Source organism: Passer domesticus, chromosome 34 (assembly GCF_036417665.1).
Source record: "Passer domesticus isolate bPasDom1 chromosome 34, bPasDom1.hap1, whole genome shotgun sequence".
NCBI lineage: Eukaryota > Metazoa > Chordata > Aves > Passeriformes > Passeridae > Passer > Passer domesticus.
Window position 1 is genome coordinate 1,157,535 of NC_087507.1, and position 22,978 is coordinate 1,180,512.

A 22,978-nucleotide genomic window follows, 5' to 3' on the forward strand; every position below is an offset into this window, starting at 1 on the left:
ATTTTTTCCCCCATTTCCCCATTTTTTCCCCCATTTCCCCCATTTTTTCCCCCATTTCCCCCGTTTTTTCCCCATTCCCCCCACTTTTCACCATTTCCCCTTCCCCCAGACCCTGGAGCAGCTGCTGCGCTCCGCCCGCAGCGGGAAGCCGATCGACCGCGCCGACATCCCCCCTCCTGTGGCTCTGGGCAAGGCTCCCCCCGCCAGCCCCGAGCCCCCCGTGCAGCCCCCGGCCCCGGACCCCCCCCGGGACCCCCCCGGGACCCCCAGGACCCCCGGGACCCCGGCCCGGCCCCCGGCCCCGCGCTGCGCCGGCGCCTGCAGGAGCTGCAGAGGGAGGCCGTGCTGGCCAAACGCCGAGGGGACAACGCCACCGCCCTGGGCCACTTCAGGGCGGCCAAGGTACGCCCAGAACCCCCACACCCTCCCCCAAAACCCCCTCTGCTCCCCCAAAATTGCCCTTCTCCCCGTGGTTTTGCAGAGGCTGGAGGCGCAGCTGGAGGCGCTGGAGCGAGGCCCGGCCCCCGGTGAGACCCCGACCCCCCGTGGAAAGAAAGGGTGGGACCCCATTTTGGGGCACAAACCCCTCGTTTTGGGGGTCCTGGTGGGAGCTGGGCGCTGCTTTCCTGCAGATCCACAGGCTGAGGAGACGAGGGATCCGCCAGGGAGGGATCCAGCAGGGAAGGATCCAGCAGGGAAGGATCCGCCAGGGAAGGATCCGCCAGGGAAGGATCCAGCAGGGAAGGATCCAGCAGCCCGGGATCCACCAGCCCGGGATCCAGCGGCCCCCAGCCCAGGTCAGCTCCCTCCTGGCAGGGGCGGCGGGCAGGAAAAGGGGGATTTGTTGGGACTTTGGTGTGTTTCCCCCAGAGGCGCCGCGGGACGTGCGGGAGGCGCTGGAGCAGCGCATGGAGCGGTACCGGGCGGCCGCGGGCCAGGCCCGGGCCAGCGGGGACGACAGGAAGGCCAGGATGCACGAGAGGATCCTCAAGGTGGGAGCAGCAGCGCCCGGCCTGGGGCCAGGGCACAGCTGGGAGCCCAGTCCCGGATCTGTGATCCCAGTCCAGAGATGGGATCCCAGTCCCGGATCCGTGATCCCAGTCCAGAGCTGGGATCCCAGTCCTGGATCCGTGATCCCAGTCCCAGAGCTGGGTCCCAGTCCCAGAGCTGGGATCCTGGGCAGAGATGGGATCCCAATCCAGAACTGGGATCCCAGTGCAGAGCTGCATCCCAGATCCATGATCCCAGTCCAGAGCTGGGTCCCAGTCCAGAACAGTGATCCCAGTCCCGGATCCGTGATCCCAGTCCAGAGATGGGGTCCCAGTCCCAGATCCGTGATCCCAGTCCAGAGTTGGGATCCCAGTCCCAGATCCGTGATCCCAGTCCCAGATCCGTGATCCCAGTCCCAGAGCAGTGATCCCAGTTCAGACCAGTGATCCCAGTCCAGACCAGTGATCCCAGTCCCAGAGCAGTGTCTGGTCCCAGTCTCCCCACAACGACACCAGTCCCTCCCTCTGGGTGCTCCCAGTCTGGCTCCCAGTGTCCCCAGTGCCCCCTGACCCCGCTGTGCCCCCTCCCCAGCAATACCAGGGATATCCTGCCCCCAGTGTCCCTCTGTGAGTGCCCCCAGTGTGCCCCCAGTGCCCCCCTGACCCCCCTGTGCCCCCTCCCCAGCAATACCAGGCCGCTCTCCGTGCCCTGGCCGCGGGCAGAGCCGTGGATCTCTCGGAGCTGCCGGTGCCCCCGGGTACGTTCCCCTTTCCCCTTCCTGTCCCCGTCCCCCACCCCGGGGGGGCACCCAGGGTGCCCAAGGTGCCACTGCCGCCGGGACCCCCCCTTTGCAGGCTGCCCCCCCCATCCCGGGCGCGGAGGGCCCGGCTGAGCCCGGCATCTCCGGGCTGCTGGAGGCGGCGCTGAGGCTGACGGAGCAGCAGCAGCAGGAGGAGGAGGAGGAGGAGGAGGAGGAGGAGAAAGAGGGCACCAAGGTGGGATTGGGGGGGACTCAGGGGATTTGGGGGGACATTCCCATTCCCAGTGATTTCTTTACCAACGCCATCCCCCTCCAGGTCCAGCCCAGTGCTGCCCCTGTGCCCCCCCCCAAACAACCCCCCCGGAATTCCCAGCCCGCTCCCAAAGCTGCGGGAAAAGGTACAGGGGGGGCTGGGGGGTGGGCATGGGGGGAGGGCAGCCCCTGGGCCCGTGAGCCCCTCCCAGGGGGGTGAGGGGATACCAGGGGGGTGAGGCTCCCCCTGACCCCCTCCTGTGTGTGTGAGGGTCCCCCTGACCCCCTCCCGGGTGTTTTACCCCCTGACCCCGTGCCCCCCCAGCCCAGCAGCAGCTGGAGCTGCTGGAGCTGCGGCGCCGGCAGCTGGCGCAGGCCGCGCTGCGCGCCAAGCGCCGCCACGACCTGGAGGGAGCCAAGGCCCTGCTGCGCCAGGCCCGGGCCGTGCAGGGGCTGCTGGGGGCTGCCCGCGGGGGGCTGCCCGTGGACCTCGCCCAGGTGAGGGGGCTGCCACAAATACCCGCCCACATCCTGTCCCAAATCCTATCACAAATCCTGTCCAAGTCCTGTCCCAAATCCTGTCCCAAATCCCACCCAAATCCTGTCAGAAATCCATCCCACATCCTGTCCAAAATCCTGTCCCAAATCCATCCCAAATCCCGCCCAAATCCTGTCCCAAATCCATCCCAAATCCCGCCCAAATCCCACCCAATCCTGTCAGAAATCCTGTCCCAAAGCCTATCCCAAATCCCATCTCATGGGATTCCCCAAATCCCATCCAAATCCTGTTTGAAATCCCATCCCAAATCCCACCCCAAACCCCAAATCCCCCCAGATCCTTGGGGTCCCCCCAGATCCCTGAGGACCCCAAATCCCATCCCAAATCCCACCCCAGATCCCAAATCCCCCAGATCTCTGGGGTCCCCCTGACACCTGAGGATCCCAAATCCCACCCAGATCCCAAATCCCAAACCCCAATCCCCCTGGATCTCGGGGTCCCCTGAGCTCCCCAAACCCCAAATCCCACCCCAAACCCCCGGATCTCGGGGTCCCCTGAGCTCCCCAAACCCCAAACCCCAAATCCACCCCAGACCCCAAACCCCCCCGATCTCGGGGTCCCCTGAGCTCCCCAAACCCCAAATCCCATCCAAACCCCAAATCCCACCCCAAATCCCACCCCAAACCCCCCGATCTCGGGGTCCCCTGAGCTCCCCAAACCCCAAATCCCACCCCAGACCCCAAACCCCCCGATCTCGGGGTCCCCTGAGCTCCCGTGCCCGCAGGTGCCCGAGGTGCCCCTGGACGGGACTGAGTTCGAGCTGGGCCCGGCCGGGGGGGCCCCGATGCCCCCCGAGGTGGCCAAAACCTTCCAGCAGCTGGCCGGGGCCCTGAAGAGGCAGCACGAGGTGGGGCACCCCGAAAACGGGGCTGGAACCCCAAAATTGGGGCTGGAACCCCAAAATTGGGGGTGAAACACCAAAAAATGGGGGGGAAACCCTAAAAAATGGGGAGGAAACCCTAAAAAAATGGGGGGAAACACGAAAAAATGGGGGTGAAAACCTAAAAAAATGGGGCTGAAATCCCCAAAATTGGGGGTGAAACACCAAAAATGGGGGGGGAAACCCCAAGAATTGGGGCTGAAACCCCAAAAATGGGGGGGAAACCCCAAAATTGGGGGTGGAACCCCAAAAATTTGGCATGAAATCCCCAAACATGGGGATGAAACTCCAAAAAACAGGGGTGAAACCTAAAAATTGGGGGTGAAACCCTAAAAAAAATGGGGCTGAAACCCCAAAATTGGCGGGAAACCCCAAAAAACTGGGGGGAAAACCCTAAAAAATGGGGGTGAAACCCCCAAGAATGGGGGAAAACCCTAAAAAAACGGGTCTGAAATCCAAAACTGGGGGTGAAACCCCAAAAAAATGGGGGAGAAACCCTAAAATTGGGGGTGAAACCCGAAAAAGATGGGGGGAATCCCCAAAACATGGGGGGAAACTCAACTGGGGGGGAAGCCCAAAAAATGGGGGGGAACCCCAAAAAATGGGGGTAAACCCTAAAAAACGGGGGTGAAACCCCAAAACTGGGGTGATACCCCAAAAATCTCCTTTCTCCCCTTCTCCTCCTCCCAGATGTGCCTCACCTACTCGCGGCAGTTCGCTCGCCTCGCCTGGGCAACATCGCCGAGACCGCCAGGTGAGCTTCCTCCCCCTCATCTTCCTCACCTTCCTCCTCCTCCTTTTCCTCCTCCTCCTCCTTTTCCTCCTCCTCCTCCTTTTCCTCCTCCTCCTCCTTTTCCTCCTCCTCCTCCTTTTCCTCCTCCTCCTCTTCCTCTTCCTTTCTTCCTCTGCTTCTTCTTCCTCCTCCTCCTCCTCCTCCACTTCCTCCTCTTTCTCTTCTTCCTCCTCCTCTTCCTCCTCATCCTCCTCTTCCTTTTACTCTTTTCCTTCCTTTTTTTGTCTTTTCTTCTTTCTGTTCTTATTTTTTCATTTTTCTTCGTCTTTTTCCTCTCCTTTTTCTTGTCCTTCTTCTTCTTCCTTCTCCTCTTCCTCTGAACAAGAGGAGGCTGATCCTGGGGGGGGGGATGGAGGAGGGGGGGTCTCACGTGCCCAGGTGTGTGTGGGGAGGGGTCTCAGGGGTCTCAGGGGTCCCCGTGCCCAGGTGCAGATGGGGAGGGGTCTCAGGGGTCCCCCGTGCCCAGGTGTGTGTGGGGAGGGGTCTCACATGCCCAGGTGTGTGTGGGGAGGGGTCTCAGGGGTCTCACCTGCCCAGGTGCGAGGCGCTGGCCGAGCAGTGCCGCGGGCACATGCAGACCCTGCCCAGGTGTGTGTGTGGGGAGGGGTCTCACATGCCCAGGTGTGTGTGGGGAGGGGTCTCAGGGGTCTCAGGGGGGTCCCACGTGCCCAGGTGTGTGTGGGGAGGGGTCTCCCGTGCCCAGGTGCAGATGGGGAGGGGTCTCAGGGGTCTCACCTGCCCAGGTGCGAGGCGCTGGCCGAGCAGTGCCGCGGGCACATGCAGACCCTGCGGAGGGAGCACGGCCGGGGGGGGCCCCCCCCCAGAGCCCGGTATGAGCAGAGAACGTTCAGCGTGGTCAGGTGAGGGGGGCACCTGGGGGGGGGGGAACACACCTGGGGGGGGGGAACACACCTGGGGGGGGGGGAACACACCTGGGGGGCACCTGGCGGGGGGGGGAACACACCTGGGGGGGGAACACACCTGGGGGGGAAACACACCTTGGGGGGGGAACACACCTGGGGGGGGAACACACCTGGGGGGGGGGGAACACACCTGGGGGGGGAACACACCTGGGGGGGGGGGAACACACCTGGGGGGGGAACACACCTGGGGGGGAACACACCTTGGGGGCACCTGGGGGAACACCTGAGGGGGGGTGGCAGCATCTGGGGGGCATCTGAGGGTGGGGTGGGGACACCTGGGGGCACCTGGGGAGCACCTGGGGGGGGCAACACACCTAGGGGGGTGGGGAGCACACCTGGGGGGCACATCTGGGGTGGGGGACTCACCTGGGGATGCACCTGGGGGGCGGGAGGGGCACACCTGGAGGGGGTGGGGCACACCTGGGTGGGGGAGTGGCACACCTGGGGGGGGGGGGGGTCTGACAGGCTCCCCTCCCCCCCTCACCTGCAGGATGTTCCCCGAGCTGAGCAGCAGCGACCTGGAGCTGGGCATCGAGCGGGGAGGGGCATCCCGGTGCCCCCAGGTGGGAAACTGGGGGTGGGGGAGGGGCGGCCCGGTGCCCCGGGTGGGGGAGGGGCTCACGGGGACCCCCGCCCACCCCCCCCCGTGTCCCCCCAGGTGTGGCCCCAGGTGACCTGGACACCTTCGTGCGCTTCGAGTTCCCCCACCCCAGCGCGGTGAGTGACCCCAAAATGGGGCTGGGACCCCAAAAATGGAACTGGGACCCCAAAAATGGGGCTGGGACCCCAAAAATGGAACTGGGACCCCAAAAATGGGGCTGGGACCCCCACAATGGAACTGGGACCCCCAAAATGGGACTGGGACCCCAAAAATGGGCTTGGGACCCCAAAAATGGAAATGGGACCCCCAAAAATGGAACTGGGACCCCAAAAATGGAACTGGGACCCCCCAAAAATGGAACTGGGACCCAAAAATGGGGCTGGACCCCAAAAATGGGACTGGGACCCCAAAAATGGGCTTGGGACCCCAAAAATGGAACATGGGGACCCCCAAAAATGGGACTGGGACCCCAAAAATGGAACTGGGACCCCAAAAATGAGCTTGGGACCCCCAAAAATGGAACTGGACCCCAAAAATGGCTTGGGACCCCAAAAATGGGACTGGGACCCCAAAAATGGAACTGGGACCCCAAAAATGGGGCTGGGACCCCAAAATGGGCCTGGGACCCCCAAAAAAATGGAACTGGGACCCCCAAAATGGAACTGGGACCCCAAAAATGAGCTTGGGACCCCCAAAAATGGGTCTGGGACCCCAAAAATGGGACTGGGACCCCAAAATGGGACTGGGACCCCAAAAATGGAACTGGGACCCCAAAAATGGGCTCTGGGACCCCCCAAAATGGGCCTGGGACCTAAAAATGGACCTGGGAACCCCCTGGGACCCCCAAAAATGGCCCTTAGACCCCCAAAAATGGTCCATGGGAGCCCCCCATATTGTCCCTGACCCCAAAAAGTCCCAAATTCTCGAGGACCCCTCCCCAAATTATCCCTCACCCCAAAAAGTCCCAAGTTCTCTTGGACCCCTCCCCAAAATTGTCCCTAAACCCCCCTAAATCATCCCTAACCCCAAAAAGTCCCAAATTCTCGAGGACCCCTCCCCAAAATTGTCCCTAAACCCCCTCAAAATATCCTTGTGACCCCCAAATTGTCCCTAAACCCCCCCAAATTATCCCTAACCCCCCCAAAAATTGTCCCTAAACCCCCCCCCTAAATCATCCTGACCCCAAAAATGTCCCAAATTCTCTTGGACCCCTCCCCAAATTGTCCCTGACACCCTCCAAAATGACCTTGTGACCCCCAAATTGTCCCTGACCCCCCTCAAATTGTCCCTAAACCCTCCCTAAATCATCCCTGACCCCAAAAACTCCCCAATTCTCGAGGACCCCTCCCCAAATTGTTCCTAAACCCCCCTCAAATTATCCCGGACCCCTCCCCAATTTCCCCCCCCCAGGAGGAGGCGCAGCGGGACAAGACGCCGGTGGTGCGGGGCACGGACTGTCCCGGTAGGGCCGGGGCTGTGGGGAGGGGGCGGCCCGGGGGCGGGCCGGGGGCGGCCCGGGCGGGCCCTGAGCCCCCGCCGCCCCCTCCCCAGAATTCCGGGCGCGGTTCCGGCTGCGGCTGCTCCGCGGGCACCGCGCGCTGCGGCGGCTGCTGGGCCGCGGCATCCGCCTGGAGGTGGCGCAGAAAGGGTGAGAAAAGGGGGTTTGGGGGAAATGGGGGGGGGAACAGAGGAAATGACAGAGGAAATGACAGAAAATAACAGAGGAAATGACAGCAAAGAAAGGGTGAGAAAGGGGATTTGGGGGAATGGGGGAAATGGGGGGGGAACAGAGGAAATGACAGAGGAAATGACAGAGGAAATGACAGAGGAAATAACAGAGGAAATAACAGAAAATAACAGAGGAAATAACAGAGGAAGTAACAGCGCAGAAAGGGTGAGAAAGGGGATTTGGGGGGGAAATGGGGAAATGGGGGGGGAACAGAGGAAATGACAGAGGAAATAACAGAGAAATGACAGAGGAAATAACAGAGGGAATAACAGAGGAAATAACAGAGGGAATAACAGAGGAAATAACAGAGGAAATGACAGAGGAAATGACAGAGGAAATAACAGAGGAAATGACAGAGGAAATGACAGAGGAAATAACAGAGGAAATGACAGAGGAAATGACAGAGGAAATGACAGAGGAAATGACAGAGGAAATGACAGAGGAAATAACAGAGGAAATGACAGAGGAAATGACAGAGGAAATAACAGAGGAAATGACAGAGGAAATAACAGCGCAGAAAGGGTGAGAAAGGGGATTTGGGGAAATGGGGGGGGTGGGTGGGGAAATAACAGAGAAAATAACAGAGAAAATAACAGAGAAAATAACAGAGGAAATGACAGAGGGAATGACAGAGGAAAATGACAGAGGAAATAACAGAGGAAATGACAGAGGGAATAACAGAGGAAATAACAGAGGAAATAACAGAGGAAATAACAGAGGAAATGACAGAGGAAATAACAGAGGAAATAACAGAGAAATGACAGAGGAAATAACAGAGGAAATAACAGAGGAAATGACAGAGGAAATAACAGCGCAGAAAGGGTGAGAAAGGGGATTTGGGGGGAAATGGGGAAATGGGGGGGGAACAGAGGAAATGACAGAGGAAATAACAGAGAAAATAACAGCAAAGAAAGGGTTAAAAAAGGAGATTTTCGGGGGAAATGGGGGGGATAACAGAGGAAATAACAGAGGAAATAACAGAGGAAATAACAGAGGAAATAACAGTGCAGAAAGGGTAAAAAAAGGGGATTTTGGGGGGAAATGGGGGGGAAATGGGGGGGGAAAACAGAGAAAATAACAGAGGAAATAACAGAGGAAATAACAGAAGAAATAACAGAGGAAATAACACGGGGAATGGGGAAAAATGGGGAATGACAGAGAAAATAACGGAGAAAGTGCAGGGGAAATGGGAAAGTGATGTGGGAATGATAGAGAAAATATTTTGGGGTTGTTTTTTGGGTTATTTTGGGGCTATTTTGGGGTTATTTTTGGGCTATTTTGGGGTTGTTTGGGTTATTTTCAGGTTATTTTGGGGCTGTTTCGGGTTATTTGGGGCTGTTTTGGGACTGTTTTGGGGTTATTTGGGGTTATTTTAGTGTGGTTTTTGGTTATTTTGGGGTTATTTGGGGTTATTTTGGGGCTGTTTTGGGGGTTATTTTGGGGCTGTTTTGGGGCTATTTTGGGGCTCTTTGGGGGCTGTTTTGGGGTTATTTTCGGGCTGTTTTCGGGTTATTTGGGGTTATTTCGGGTTATTTGGGGTTATTTTGGGGCTATTTATTTGGGGCTGTTTTGGGGCCGGGCCCCGCTGCCCCCGCCCGCAGGGGGCTGTTCCGGCCCGAGCGCGCGCTGGCTCGGCGCTGCTGCGCCTCGAGGGGCTCGAGGGGAGCTGCGAGCTGCGCCAGCAGCTGGAGGTGAGCTGCCACATGTGCCCCATCCTCCATCCCGGGGGTTCCAGATGTGCCCCATCCTCCATCCCGGGGGTTCCAGATGTGCCCCATCCTCCATCCCGGGGGTTCCAGATGTGCCCCATCCTCCATCCTGGGGGTTCCAGATGTGCCCCATCACCCTTCCGGGGCATTCCCAAGCTCCCAGATGTACCCTTTCCTCCATCCTGGGGATTCCCGAGCTCCCAGATGTGCCCCTTCCCCCATCCTGGGCGTTCTGAGGTTCCAGATGTGCCCTTTCCTCTTCCTGGGATTCCCGAGCTCCCAGCTGTGCCCCTTTCCCTTCCTGGGGGTTCCCGAGCGTTCCCTTGGCTCTCGTTCCTGCTCCCAGCACTTCCCAGCACATTCCATCCCCATTCCAATTCCCATTCCCGTTCCCATTCCCGTTCCCGTTCCCATTCCCGTTCCCGTCCCCGCCGTTCCCGTTCCCGTTCCGTTCCTGCCCCTCACCGTGCCCGTCCCCGCCGTTCCCATTCCCGTTCCCATTCCCGTTCCCGTTCCCGTTCCCGTTCCCATTCCCGTTCCCATTCCCGTTCCCGTTCCCATTCCCGTTCCCATTCCCGTTCCCGTTCCCATTCCCGTTCCCGTTCCCATTCCCGTTCCCATTCCCGTTCCCGTTCCCATTCCCGTTCCTGTTCCCGTTCCCGTTCCCGTTCCCGTTCCCGTTCCCGTTCCCATCCCCGTTCCCATTCCCGTTCCCGTTCCCGTTCCCGTTCCCGTTCCCGTTCCCGTCCCCGCCGTTCCCATTCCCGTTCCCGTTCCGGGTCCCGGTCCCGTTCCCGTTCCCATCCCCATCCCCGTTCCCATCCCCGTTCCCGTTCCCGTTCCCATCCCCGGTCCCGTTCCGTTCCCGTTCCCGTTCCCATTCCCGGTCCCCGTTCCGTCCCGCCCTCACCGCTCCCGTCCCGCGCTGCAGCTGCTGGACGGGCGGCGCCGCACGGGCGGGCTGCTGGAGGTCTGGGTGCGGCTCCGGGAGCCGCTGGGGCCGCAGCGGGAGCTGGAGCCGCGCTGCGAGCGCTGGCTGGTGCTGGAGCCGGCGCCCGAGCCCGCCGTGAGTGCCGGGAACACCCCGGGAATTGCTGGGGAGCCGCGGGGAGCCACCGGGAACCGCGGGATCGGCGGGGAACTCCCCGGGATTGGCGGGGAGCCCACCGGGATGGGCCGGGAACCACCCCCGGGAACCACCGGGATTGGCCGGGAACCTCCCCCGGGCACCACTGGGAACCCCCGGGAAACTACCGGGACCCCGCGGGATGGGCTGGGAACCCCCCGGGAACCTCCCGGGAATCACCGGGGGATCGGCGGGGAACCTCCGGGGTTGGCCGGGAACCGCCGGGAACTCCCCGGGACCGAACTCCCCGGGAACCCACTGGAGCCACCGGGAGCCACCGGGAGCTCACTGGGATTGGCGGGGAGCCCATCCGGGGTTGGCCGGGAGCCCACCGGGAACTCCCCGGGATCCCCCCGGGACCCCGCGGGATGGGCGGGGAAGCACCGGGAATCCGCGGGATCGGCTGGGAACCTACCGGGATCGGCCGGGAGCCCCCCGGGACCCCGCGGGACCGTCGCGGGGGGCTGAGCCCGGGCCGACCCCCGCGCTGCCCCCGCCCAGCCCGCCGTCCCCAAACCGAGCGCGGCTGCCCCGAAGGACGGCACCAACCGGTGAGCAGCGGGGCCGGGGGGACCCCATCCCTACCGGGGGTGGGGACTGGGGGGCGCGACCCCCCCCGGGACCCCCCGTTCCCCCCGCAGAGACCCCAAATCCCTTCCCCAGACCCCTCCCGACCCTCCCCAGCCTCAACCTGCTGCACTTCGACCGCGAGCGCCTGGAGCGCAAGGTGAGGAGGGGGCTTTGGGGGGGGGATGCAGGGGAGCCCCCCGGGGGTCCCCCTGACCCCCCGGCGTGTCGCCCCCTCCCCAGATGGCTCCGTTGGGGCGCGCGGTGCCCCCCCGAGCTGCGGCAGCAGCACCAGGAGCTGCAGCGGCGCATCCAGGGGCTGCGGGCGCGGCTGCAGGGGGGCGACCCCCACTTCCGCAGGGGTGAGGGGGGCCTGAGCCCCGAAATCCCCCTTTTTTCCCCCATTTTTCCCCCATTTTCTCCTTTCCCCGCTGTTTATATGGCGGTTTCCCTCCCCCCCTTGCAGAGTACGCCGAGCACCTGCAGCGGCACCTGCGGCTCTACACGGAGGCCGCGCGGCGCCTCAGCACGCAGGGAGAGAGGGTGGGTGAGACCCCCCGCCCAACCGAGCCCCCCGAGCCCGGGGAACCCCCCCGACCCCCCGCGACACCCCCAGGTTCTGGGGGTTCCGCCCCAAAAATCCTGGAGCGGCCCCGGTCCCGTCTGGACACCAAATCCTGGTGATTCCCCACCCCCAAAAATCCTGGACATCCCCAAATCCTCCCCAAAAGTCCTGGACGCTCCCAAATCCTGGTGGTCCCACCCCAAAAATCCTGGCCCAATCCCAGTCCCTCCTGGAAACCCCCAAATCCTGGTGGTCCCGCCCCAAAAATCCCTAACCCCCACCCCCAGATCCTCCGGGACACCCCCAAATTCTGCTGCTCCTGCCCCAAAAATCCTGGTCCAACCCCGGTCCCTCCTGGACACCCCCAAATCCTGGTGGTCCCACCCCCCCAAAAAAAATCTGGACACCCCCCAAATCCTCCCCAAAAATCCTGGACCAGCACCCCCAGACTGTCCTGGACCTTCTCAAATTTTGGTGTCCCCACCCCAAAAAATTCCTGGACCACCCCCAAACCTTGAGATCCTCCCAAGTCCTGCTGCCCCCCAATTCCTGCCGTGCCCCCCCCCGAACCCCCCGGGGCTGTTTTTGGGGTCCCCCCTCACTGTCCCCCCCCCAGGAGGCGGCCAAGGAGGCTCTGTACAAACGGAACCTGGTGGAGAGCGAGGTGAGACCCCCGGGGGGGGATTTGGGGGTCCCCCAGCCCCCCCAAACCCCCCCAAACCCCCCCCCTCACTGCCCTCTTCTCTTCCAGCTCCAAAAACTCCGTGGATGAGACCCCTCCCCCCTCTGCTTTGCCCCCCTCCCCAAAATCAAGCAGGGTTTTGGGGGGGTTCAGAGACCCCCCCACTCATTTTGGGGGGGCTCTGGGGACCCCCCCCGTGTGCCCACTGTGACAATCACAGGGACCAGAGCTGCTACAATCCCCCCGCAGGGTGACAGGGTGACAGTGACCCCCTCCCCAATTTAAGGGTGATAATGGCCCCCCTCCCCAATTTTAGGGTGACCCTGACCCCCCCCATTTAAGGTGACTCCGACCCCCCCCATTTAAGGGTGACACTGACTCCCCCCTTAATTTTAGGGTGACCCCGACCCCCCCCCAATTTTAGGGTGACCCCGACCCCCCCATTTAAGGGTGACAATGACCCTCCCCAGTTTCAGGGTGACCCTGACCCCCTCCCCATTTTAGGGTGATAATGGCCCCCTCCCCAATTTCAGGGTGATAATGCCCCCCCCCCAATTTAAGGGTGACACTGACTCCCCCGTTAATTTTAGGGTGACACGGACCCCCTCCCCAGTTTCAGGGTGACCCCTCCCCAATTTCAGGGTGCGTGTCCCCCCCAAGCACTTTTTCCCCCCACCGTGTCCCCCCCACCAAAGCGGATCCCCCCAAGTGCCTGTAGGGGAGGGGCTGTTCCGGGCGCTCTCAGCAATTATTGTAATTCATTATAATTATAATTATAACGGTGATAAAGTTTTAAGACGAAAAACGCGGGTTTTGGTCACTCCCCGATGCGCGCCCACTTGTCAATCATTAATCGGCCACGCCCACCTCGTGGCTCCGCCCCCGCGCTGCCTCGTCTCCATGGTAACCCCGCCAGAACAGACGGGCGCGGGCAGCAGCCAATCGCATTGCGGTTGTCGGATTCCTATTGGTCGTATCGCCGCGTGGGGGCGGGGCGCGCTGAGGATTGACGGATGACCCAACCAGTGAAACGCGCGGGGCGGTGCATCAGCGGCCAATAGGAGCGCGGTGCGGGCGGGGCCACAGCGGCGTGCGGCGCGCCGGAAGCGGCCGGTCCGGGAAAATGGCGCCGAGCTCGAAAGCGGAGCGGGGCGGCCCCGGGGGAAGCGGGGGGCGGCGGGGGCAGCCGGCCCGGGGCCGCGCCCCGCGGCCGCCGAGAGCACCTCGTGAGGCAGCTGGACCGCGTGCGGGTGAGCGCGGAGCGCTGAGGGGGCGGTGGGGGGGATGAGGGGCGGGGGGGCGTGAGGGGGGGCGCCGTGAGGGGAGCCTGGGGGGGCTCTGAGGGAGAGCGGGCCGGGACGGGGCGGGGGGCTCTGGGGGGGTCCTGAGGGGCTCTGAGGGGGTCCTGAGGGGACTCTGGGGGGTCCTGAGGGGGCTTTGGGGGGGTTCTGAGGGGAGAGCGGGCCGGAACGGGGCGGGGGGCTCTGGGGGGGTCCTGAGGGGGATGGGACAGGGTTTGGGGAGGGGGTCTCTGAGAGGTTTGGGGGCGCAGGGGCAGCTGTAGTTTGGGGGGGGTCTGTGAGGGGTTTGGGAATTTCTCTGGGGGTTTTGGGGGGCGTTTCTGAGGGGTTTGGGGGGGAGCTGTAATTCGGGGGCGTCTCTGAGGGGTTGGGAATTTCTCTGGGGGGTTTTGGGGGGGGTCTCTGGGGGGTTTGGGTGGGAGCTGTAATTCGGGGGGGGGTCTCTGAGGGGTTTGGGGTCTCTGGGGGCTGTGGGGGGCAATGTGGGGCCCCCTCATCTCGGGGGGGCAGCTCCCCTCGGTTTGGGGGGGGGGATTTTGGGGGTCCCTGACCCCCCCCACCCCGTGCCCCCCAGCTCAGCGGGCAGCTCTCCCCCCGCCTGTTCCGGAAGCTTCCGCCGCGCGTCTGCGTCACCCTCAAGAGCATCGTGGATGAGGAGTTCCTGTGGGCAGGGTGAGGGCACCCCGGACCTGGGGGCACCCTGAACCTGGGGGGGACCCGAATCTGTGAGGGGAACCCAAATCTGTGAGGGGGACACAGAATCTGTGAATTCTAAATCTGCTGGGGACCCCAAATGTGCAGGAGAGGACCCAACCCCTGCAGGAGAGGACCCCAAATCTTCAGGGGTCGCCATTTCCGTGGCGGTCCTGCGGTGACCCCTGTTGTCTGTGTTCCCTTGTTCTTTGTGTCCCTGTGTCTTCTCCCTGTCCCATCCCGGTGTCCCTTTGGCCCCTCACTGTCCCCATTTTGGTGTCCCTGTCCCTGTCCCCTCCCTGTCCCTGTCCCCTCCTGGTGTCTTTGTCCCTTCTGCTGTCCTCTGTCCCTTCCCTGTCCCATTGTGGTGTCCCCGTGTCTCCTGGTGTCCCTGTCCCTCCTGGTGTCCCCTGTCCCCTCCCTGTCCCCTCACACTGTCCCTGTCCCTGTCCCCTCACGCTGTCCCTGTCCCTCACTGTCCCCTGTCCCTGTCCCCATACGCTGTCCCCTGTCCCTGACCTGTCCCCTGTCCCTGTCCCTCACACTGTCCCCTGTCCCCTGTCCCCATACGCTGTCCCCTGTCCCTGTCCCTCCCTGTCCCTGTCCCTCACTGTCCCTGTCCCTGTCCCTCACACTGTCCCTGTCCCTGTCCCTCACTGTCCCTGTCCCTCCCTGTCCCTGTCCCTCACTGTCCCTGTCCCTGTCCCTGTCCCTCACTGTCCCTGTCCCTGTCCCTGTCCCTCACTGTCCCTGTCCCTGTCCCCAGGCACATCTTCCTGGGTTTCTCCAAGTGCGGTCGCTACGTGCTGTCCTACACCAGCAGCTCCGACGACTTCTCCTTCTACCTGTACCACCTGTACTGGTGGGAGTTCAACGTGCACAGCAAGCTGCGCCTGGTACGGGACACTGGGGACACACTGGGGACACTGGGGACACCGGGGACAATGACTTCTCCTTCTACCTGTACCACCTGTACTGGTGGGAGTTCAACGTGCACAGCAAGCTGCGCCTGGTACGGGACATGGGGGACATTGGGGACAGCTGGGGACACTGGGGACACACTGGAGACACTGGGGACAGCCAGGGACACACAGGGGACACCGGGGACAATGGCTTCTCCTTCTACCTGTACCACCTGTACTGGTGGGTGTTCAACGTGCACAGCAAGCTGCGCCTGGTACGGACACTGGGGACACTGGGGACACACTGGGGACACTGGGGACAGCCAGGGGACCACACTGGGGACACACTGGGGACACTGGGGACAGCCAGGGACACACAGGGGACACCGGGGACAATGGCTTCTCCTTCTACCTGTACCACCTGTACTGGTGGGAGTTCAACGTGCACAGCAAGCTGCGCCTGGTACGGGACACTGGGGACACTGGGGACACTGGGGACACTGGGGACACACAGGGGACACTGGGGACACTGGGGACACACAGGGGACACCGGGGACAATGGCTTCTCCTCTTACCTGTACCACCTGTACTGGTGGGAGTTCAACGTGCAGAGCAAGCTGCGCCTGGTACGGACACTGGGGACACTGGGGACATTGGGGACACTGGGGACAGCCAGGGGACACTGGGGACAGCCAGGGGACACTGGGGACAGCCAGGGGACACCGGGGACACAGGGGACAATGGCTTCTCCTTCTACCTGTACCACCTGTACTGGTGGGAGTTCAACGTGCACAGCAAGCTGCGCCTGGTATGGGACATTGGGGACATTGGGGACATTGGGGACAGCCAGGGGACAGCCAGGGACAGCCAGGGGACACTGGGGACAGCTGGGGACACCGGGGACAATGGCTTCTCCTTCTACCTGTACCACCTGTACTGGTGGGAGTTCAACGTGCACAGCAAGCTGCGCCTGGTACGGACACTGGGGACACTGGGGACACACTGGGGACACTGGGGACACACAGGGGACAGCCAGGGGACAGCCAGGGACAGCCAGGGACACACAGGGGACACAGGGGACAATGGCTTCTCCTCCTACCTGTACCACCTGTACTGGTGGGAGTTCAACGTGCACAGCAAGCTGCGCCTGGTACGGGACACTGGGGACACTGGGGACATACTGGGGACACTGGGGACAGCCAGGGGACAGCCAGGGACACACAGGGACAGGTAGAAGACACCCTGGGACCCTGGGGACAACCAAGGGACACCTGGGGACACTGGGGGTAAATAGGGGATATCCCAGAGACAGCTAGGGGACAGCCAAGGGACAGCTGGGGACATGTGGGGACATCCTGGGGACAGGCAGGAGGTACCCAGGGGACACTTGGAGATCGCCAAGGGACACCTGAGGAGAGCCAAGGGACATTCAGGGACAGTTGTAGGGACACCCAGGGAACACCCCAGAACCACCTGGGATAGCCAAGGAGCATCCGGGACACACTGGGGACAGCCAGGGGACTCTGGGGACAGCCAGGGACACCCTGGGGACAGCCAGGGCCCCGGGGCCAGCCTGGGGCCAGCTCGGTGCCAGCCCCGCCCCGGCAGGTGCGCCAGGTGCGGCTGTTCCAGGGCGAGGAGATCTACAGCGACCTGTACCTGACCGTGTGCGAGTGGCCCGGGGACAGCGACAAGGTCATCGTCTTCGGCTTCAAGTGAGTGCCACCCACGGGTGTGCCGGCTGTGCCAGGCGTGTGCCAGCTGTGCCCGGTGTGCCCCGGCACGCCCAGCTGTGCCGGGTGTGCCCAGCTGTGCCAGCTGTGCCCCGTTGGCAGCACGCGCTCGGCGCCGGGGCTGCTGCTGAGCGCCATGCTGATGAGCGACGAGAACCACCGCGACATCTACGTCAGCGCCGTGGCCGTGCCCCCCCCGCGGCACTGCCCCGCCTGCCGCCGGCCCCCCGGGACCCCCGGTGAGACCCCAGACCCCCGAGACCCCCGGGGACACCCCAACCTTTGAGGAGACCTCAGTCCTTGCTGGGACCCCCTCAGCTCCCCCCGAGCCCTGGGCTGGCGGTTCCTTCACTGCGATTGACTCGGGGTTTTTTGGGGTGGGAATTTGGGGGTTCCCCGATTTGGGGTGCCCCCCTGACCCCCTCCCAGTCCCAGGTGAGACCCCAGCCCCACCTGAGCCCCTCTGGGACCCCCAGTGAGAACCCCTGAGCTCCCCCTGAGCTCCCCCTGAGCTCTGGGCTGGCAATTCTCTTGCTGTGATTGCCTCGGGATTTTTTTGGGGGGTAAATTTGGGGGTTCCCCAACTCGGGGTGCCCCCCTGACGCCCCCCCGCCCCCAGGCGAGCCCCCCGCCGCGTGCCTGCGCCACGGCTTCCTGCTGCACACCAAGTTCCAGGTGGTGTACCCCTTCCCCACCTTCCAGCCCGCCTTCCAGCTGCGCAAGGAGCACGTGGTGCTGCTCAACACCAGCTTCTCGCTCGTGGCCTGCGCCATCGCCGTGCACCCCGCGGGTACCGGCACCCCGAGACCCCCGGGAACCCCCCTGAACCACCCCGAGACCCCCGGGAACCCCTGGGACCCCCTGGCACCCGCCATCGCCGTGCACCCCGCGGGTACCGGCACCCCGAGACCCCCGGGACCCCCACGGGAACCCCCCTGAACCACCCCGAGACCCCCGGGAACCCCTGACACCCCCCTGAGCCCCCTGGGAACCCCCCCTGGGAACCCCTGAAACCCCCTGGGACCCGCCATCGCCGTGCACCCCACGGGTACCGGGAACCCCTGACACCCCCTGAGCCCCCCGGGACCCCCCTGAACCACCCTGGGAACCCCTGAACCACCCCGGGACCCCCGGGAACCCCTGACACCCCCCTGAGCCCCACAGGAACCCCCGCCGGGAGCCCCTGGGACCCGCCATCGCCATGCACCCCGCGGGTACCGGCACCCCGAGACCCCTGGGACCCCCACGGGAACCCCCCTGAACCACCCCGAGACCCCCGGGACCCCCTGACACCCCCTGAGCCCCCCGGGACCCCCCTGAACCACCCTGGGAACCCCTGACACCCCCTGGGACCCGCCATCGCCGTGCACCCCGCAGGTACCGGCACCCTGAGACCCTGGGACCCCACCTGGGACCCCCGGGAACCCCCCTGGGACCCACGGGAACCCCTGAACCACCCCGACACCCCCGGGAACCCCTCTGAACCACCCCAGGAACCCCTGACACACCCAAGGAACCCCTGAAACCCCCCCTGAACCCCCCCGAACCTCCCTGACTCCCCCAGGACCCCCTGACACCCTTGGGTCCCCCTGTGGCATCTCCTCCAAATCCCCCGAGCCCCCCCTGACCCCTGCACCCCCCGGGACCCCCAAGGAGCCCCCCTGACCCCCGGGACCCCCAAGGAGCCCCCCTGACCCGTGCCCCCCCCCCAGGTGACGGCAGCCCCCAGCAGATCCTCTACAGGCGCCAGAACCTTCCAGGCTCCACCCGGCCGGGGGGGGAGGAAAGCGCCCCCTCCCCACCACCCCCCGAGGGGCCGGAGGGGTCTGGGGGCGCCCCCCCGGCCTCGCAGCCCCCCCCGGGCCCCCCCCGCAGCCCCGGGGCGCCCCCGGCCCCCCCTTCCCTGGCGGTGGCCAAGGCCAAGGAGTTCGTGGCCGATCTGTTCCGCAGGGCTCAGGGCGCCGGGGGGGCCTCCGGGGGGGCTCACGGCGAGGGGGGGGACGACCCCCCGCCCTCCCCCCGCGGGCCGCCCCCCGAGACCCCCCCCGCAGCGCCCGGCAGCCCCCCGGGAGACCCCCACCCCCCCGGGACCCCCCCCGAGCCCGGCTACGTCAACTACACCAAGCTGCGCTACGTGCTGGAGCCCGGCGAGCCCCCCGACGGTGAGCGGGGGTCCCGGGGGGGCACAGACGGGTCTGGGGGCGCCCCCCGTGTTTGGGGAGCCCCCCTGAGCCCCCCCCGTGCCCCCCCCAGAGCCGGAGGACGACAAAATCTCGCTGCCCTTCGTGGTGACCGACCTGAGCGGCCGCAGCCTGCGGCCCCTGCGCGAGCGAGCCACGGCCCAGGTGGGGCTGGGGGCTCCCGAACCCCCCGGGGACCCCCCGGAATCCCTCTGGGGGGGCGGGCCGGGCCGAGGTGACCCCCCGGGCCCCCCCAGGGGCAGTTCCTGACGGTGGAGCAGCTGACGCTGGACTTTGAGTACGTCATCAACGAGGTGATCCGCAACGACGCCGCCTGGGCGCGCCAGTTCTGCTCCTTCAGCGACTACGACATCGTCATCCTCGAGGTGCGACCCCCGGGACCCCCGGCAGCACCCTGAGACCCCTGGGACCCCCGGGAGCACCCTGGGACCCCTGAGACCCCCTGGGAGCACCCTGAGACCACTCTGGGACCCCCGGGAGCACCCTGGGACCCCTGAGAACAGCCTGGGACCACCCTGGGGCACCCCTGGGACCCCCGGGAGCACCCCTGGGAGCACCCTGGGATTACCCTGGGACCATCCTGGGATCCCTGAGAACAGTCTGGGACCACTGTGGGACCCCCGGGAGCCCCTGGGACCACCATGGGAACACCCTGGGACCCCTGGGACCACCCTGGGACCATCCTGGGACCCCTGAGAACAGCCTGGGACCACCCTGGGACCCCTCAGAGCCTTCCCAAAGCTCCTATGGAACCCCTGGATACCCCAAAACCCCCCCAGACCTCCTGTGGGACTCCTGGGATACCCCAAAACCCCCCCCAGACCCCCATGGGGGACCCCCAAACCCCCCCACGACCCTCGTGGGACCCCCATGTACCCCCAAAACCCACCTGAGACCCCCGAGGGACTCCTGGGATACCCCAAAATCCCCCCCAGACCCCCCTGGGATACCCCAAGCTGCCCCCAGACCCCCCTGGGATACCCAACCCCATCCCCAGACCCCCCGTGGGATACCCCAACCCCCCCCCAGACCCCCGTGGGACCCCCGTGCACCCCCAAACCCCCCCTGCACCCCCAGGTGTGCCCCGAGACCAACCAGGTGCTGATCAACATCGGGCTGCTGCTGCTGGCCTTCCCCTCCCCCGACGAGGAGGGGCAGCTCCGGTGAGAGGGGCGCCCTTGGGGGTCCCCCCAGCCCCCCCCGGGCCCCCTCCCCGAGCTGACCCCCCCTGGCAGCCCCAGGACGTACCACACGAGCCTGCAGGTGGCCTGGGACCTGGGCAGCGGCACCTTCAGCACCGTGGGCGTGGGCGAGCTCACCGAGGTCCGCGGGCAGACCAGGTGAGGCCTGGGGGTTGGGGGGATTTGGGGGGGATTGAGGGGGATTTGGGGTGTTTGAGGGGGATTTGGGGTGTTTGAGGGGGATTTGGGGTGTTTGAGGGGGATTTGGGGTGCTTTGGGTGGGATTTGGGGTGGTTGAGGGGCTGGGAGGGGATTTTGGGGTGTTTGAGGGGGATTTGGGGTGTTTGAGGGGATTTTGGGGTGTTTTTAGGGGCTGGGAGGAGAATTTTGGGGAGTTTTTAGGGGTTGGGGAGGATTTTGTGACGTTTATAGGGGCTGGGAGGGGATTTTGGGGTGTTTTGGGTGGGATTTGGGGTGCTTTGAGGGGGATTTGGGGTGCTTTGGGGTGGTTGAGGGGAATTTGGGGTGTCTGAGGGGGATTTGGGGGTGCTTCAGGTGGGATTTGGGGTGTCTGAGGGGGATTTGGGGTGTTTTGAAGGGCTGGGAGGGGATTTTGGGGTGTTTGAGGGGCTGGGAGGGGGATTTGGGGTGTTTGAGGGGGATTTGGGGTGTTTGAGGGGCTGGGAGGGGCTTTAGGGGGTCTGGGGGTGATCAAGGGTGGTTTAGGGGGTCTGGGGGGGCTCTGGGGGTCCCTTTGGGGAATCTGGGGGTGGCTGGGGAATCTGGGGGTCACTTTGGGGGGGTCTGGGGTCATTCTGGAGGGGTTTGGGGGGTCAGGGGGTGCCTGGGGGATCTGGGGATCCCTCTGGGGGGGTCTGGGGGTGCTCGGGGGTCCCTCTGGGGGTCCCTGCGTGTGCCCCCAGCCCCCCTGGCCGTGTCAGCGACAGCGTGTGGGGCTCATGATGGGCTGGCTCTGCCTGGGGGGATCTGGGGGTCTGGGGTCCTTGTGGTGGGTCTGGGGGGCCTTGTGGTGGGTCTGGGGTCCTTGTGGTGGGTCTGGGGTCCCTCTGGGGGTCCCTGAGTGTACCCCCAACTCCCCCTGCTCTGTCAGTGGCAGCGTGTGGAGCTCGTACCGCAAGGGCTGCGTGGACACTGATGTGTGCTATGGGGGGGTCTGGGGTCCCTGTGAAGGGTCTGGGGTCTCTCTGGGGGTCGGGGGTCCCTCTGGGGGTCCCTGCGTGTGCCCCCAGCCCCGTTTGGCCCTGGCAGTGGCAGCGTGTGGAGCTCGTACCGCAAGGGCTGCGTGGACACCGTCATGCGCTGGCTCGTGCCCGAGGGCGCCGGGCGCGGCGTGCACAGGATGACCAACGAGGCCCTGCACAAGGGTGGGCTGGGGGGGTTTTGGGGGGGCCCTGGTGGGGTTTGGGGGGCCCTGGTGGGGTTTGGGGAATCTGGGGGGTCCTGGGGGGGCTGGGGAAGGGCTGGAGGGGAGCCTGGAGGAGTTTTGGGTGGGTTTGGGGGGGTCCCTGGTGGAGTTTTTGGGGGTCCTGATGGGGTCTGGGAGGTCCTGGAGGAGTTTGGGGGGGGTCTGGGGGGTCCTGGGGGGGGTCGTGCCCGGCTCTGGGGGTCTCCCTGCCCCCCCCCCCATCGCTGCTTTCCCCTCCCCCCCCCCAGGCTGTTCCCTGAAGGTTCTGGCGGACAACGAGCGCTACACCTGGATCGTGCTGTGACACCGGGGACAGCTGGGGACAGCTGGGGACATCCCTGGGACACCTGGGACACACCCGGGGACATCCCTGGGGACAGCTGGGGACATCCAGGGACATCCCTGGGACACTTGGGGACATCCCTGGGGACAGCTGGGGACATCCCTGGGACACCTGGGACACACCCGGGGACATCCCTGGGGACAGCTGGGGACATCCAGGGACATCCCTGGGACACTTGGGGACATCCCTGGGGACAGCTGGGGACATCCCTGGGACACCTGGGGACACCTGGAACACACCTGGGGACATCCCTTGGACACCTGGGGACATCCCTGGGATACCTGGGGACACCTGGGACATCCCTGGGGACATCCCGGGGTCACTGGGGACAGCTGGGGACACCTGGGGACATCCCTGTGACACCCCTGGGGCACCTGGAGACATCCCTGGGGACATCCTTGGGACACGTGGGACACCTAGGATGCCCCTGGGGACAGCTGGGGACATCCCTGGGATACCTGGGGACACAGGATGTCCCCTGGGGACAGGTAGGGACACACCTGGATCGTGCTGTGACACCGGGGGACACCCCTGAGACACCTGGGACATCACCTGGGACACCCCTGAGACATCTGGGACAGCTGTGACACTCCTGGGGACACCCCTGGGACACCCTGGGGGTACCTGTGCCACCCCTGGGGACACCCCTGGTGCCACCCGGCCCCGCTGTCACACCTGGATCCACCCGGCACGGCCCCAGCCCCGCCCCCTTTGGGGCCTTGGGTTCCTTATTTTTTTTATCATTTTTCCCTTTTTCCGTTGTTTTTACGTCTCTTTTTGCCATCCAGTGTTTTATGGGGGGGGGAGCACCTCAAATCCCCCTCCCCAAAATAAAAATTCCTGTTTCCACTTTGTGCCACTTCGGGGCTCATTTCGGGGATTTTGGGGCAGAGATTTTGGGGTCATTGGCTGGGATTTGGGGCTCATTTTGGGGATTTGGGGCTCATTTCAGGGATTTTGGGGCAGTTTTGGGGGCAGGGATTTTACTTTGGGATTGGCTGGGATTTGGGGCTCATTTTGGGGGCAGGGATTTGGGGCTGGTTTTGGACATTTTGGGAGGAT

The 22,978-nt window shown here is 64.3% G+C and overlaps 2 protein-coding genes across 2 annotated transcripts; both read left to right on the forward strand.

The window, feature by feature from the left end:
• Window positions 1–108: 108 nt before the first annotated feature.
• On the forward strand, window positions 109–12,373 carry LOC135288628 (coiled-coil and C2 domain-containing protein 1A-like). The gene is given in 27 exon segments (XM_064401997.1): window positions 109–402; window positions 482–527; window positions 633–797; window positions 871–992; window positions 1,675–1,747; window positions 1,813–1,985; window positions 2,067–2,148; window positions 2,328–2,500; window positions 3,286–3,408; window positions 4,132–4,161; window positions 4,164–4,195; window positions 4,978–5,094; window positions 5,648–5,697; window positions 5,700–5,720; window positions 5,816–5,874; window positions 7,169–7,220; window positions 7,310–7,406; window positions 9,089–9,111; window positions 9,114–9,178; window positions 10,128–10,242; window positions 10,244–10,262; window positions 10,824–10,873; window positions 10,986–11,049; window positions 11,133–11,251; window positions 11,356–11,432; window positions 12,071–12,118; window positions 12,206–12,373. Coding segments are annotated over 24 exon segments (1,767 nt in total). The 5' UTR covers window positions 109–402; window positions 482–527; window positions 633–797; window positions 871–908; the 3' UTR covers window positions 12,227–12,373.
• An 871-nt stretch (window positions 12,374–13,244) lies between these two features.
• DCAF15 (DDB1 and CUL4 associated factor 15) lies at window positions 13,245–22,031 on the forward strand. The gene is given in 14 exon segments (XM_064402049.1): window positions 13,245–13,300; window positions 13,302–13,386; window positions 14,012–14,109; window positions 14,897–15,026; window positions 16,641–16,747; window positions 16,868–17,004; window positions 17,385–17,555; window positions 18,478–18,927; window positions 19,019–19,110; window positions 19,203–19,331; window positions 20,044–20,129; window positions 20,202–20,306; window positions 21,417–21,532; window positions 21,822–22,031. Coding segments are annotated over 14 exon segments (1,803 nt in total). The 5' UTR covers window positions 13,245–13,259; the 3' UTR covers window positions 21,878–22,031.
• Window positions 22,032–22,978: the final 947 nt, after the last annotated feature.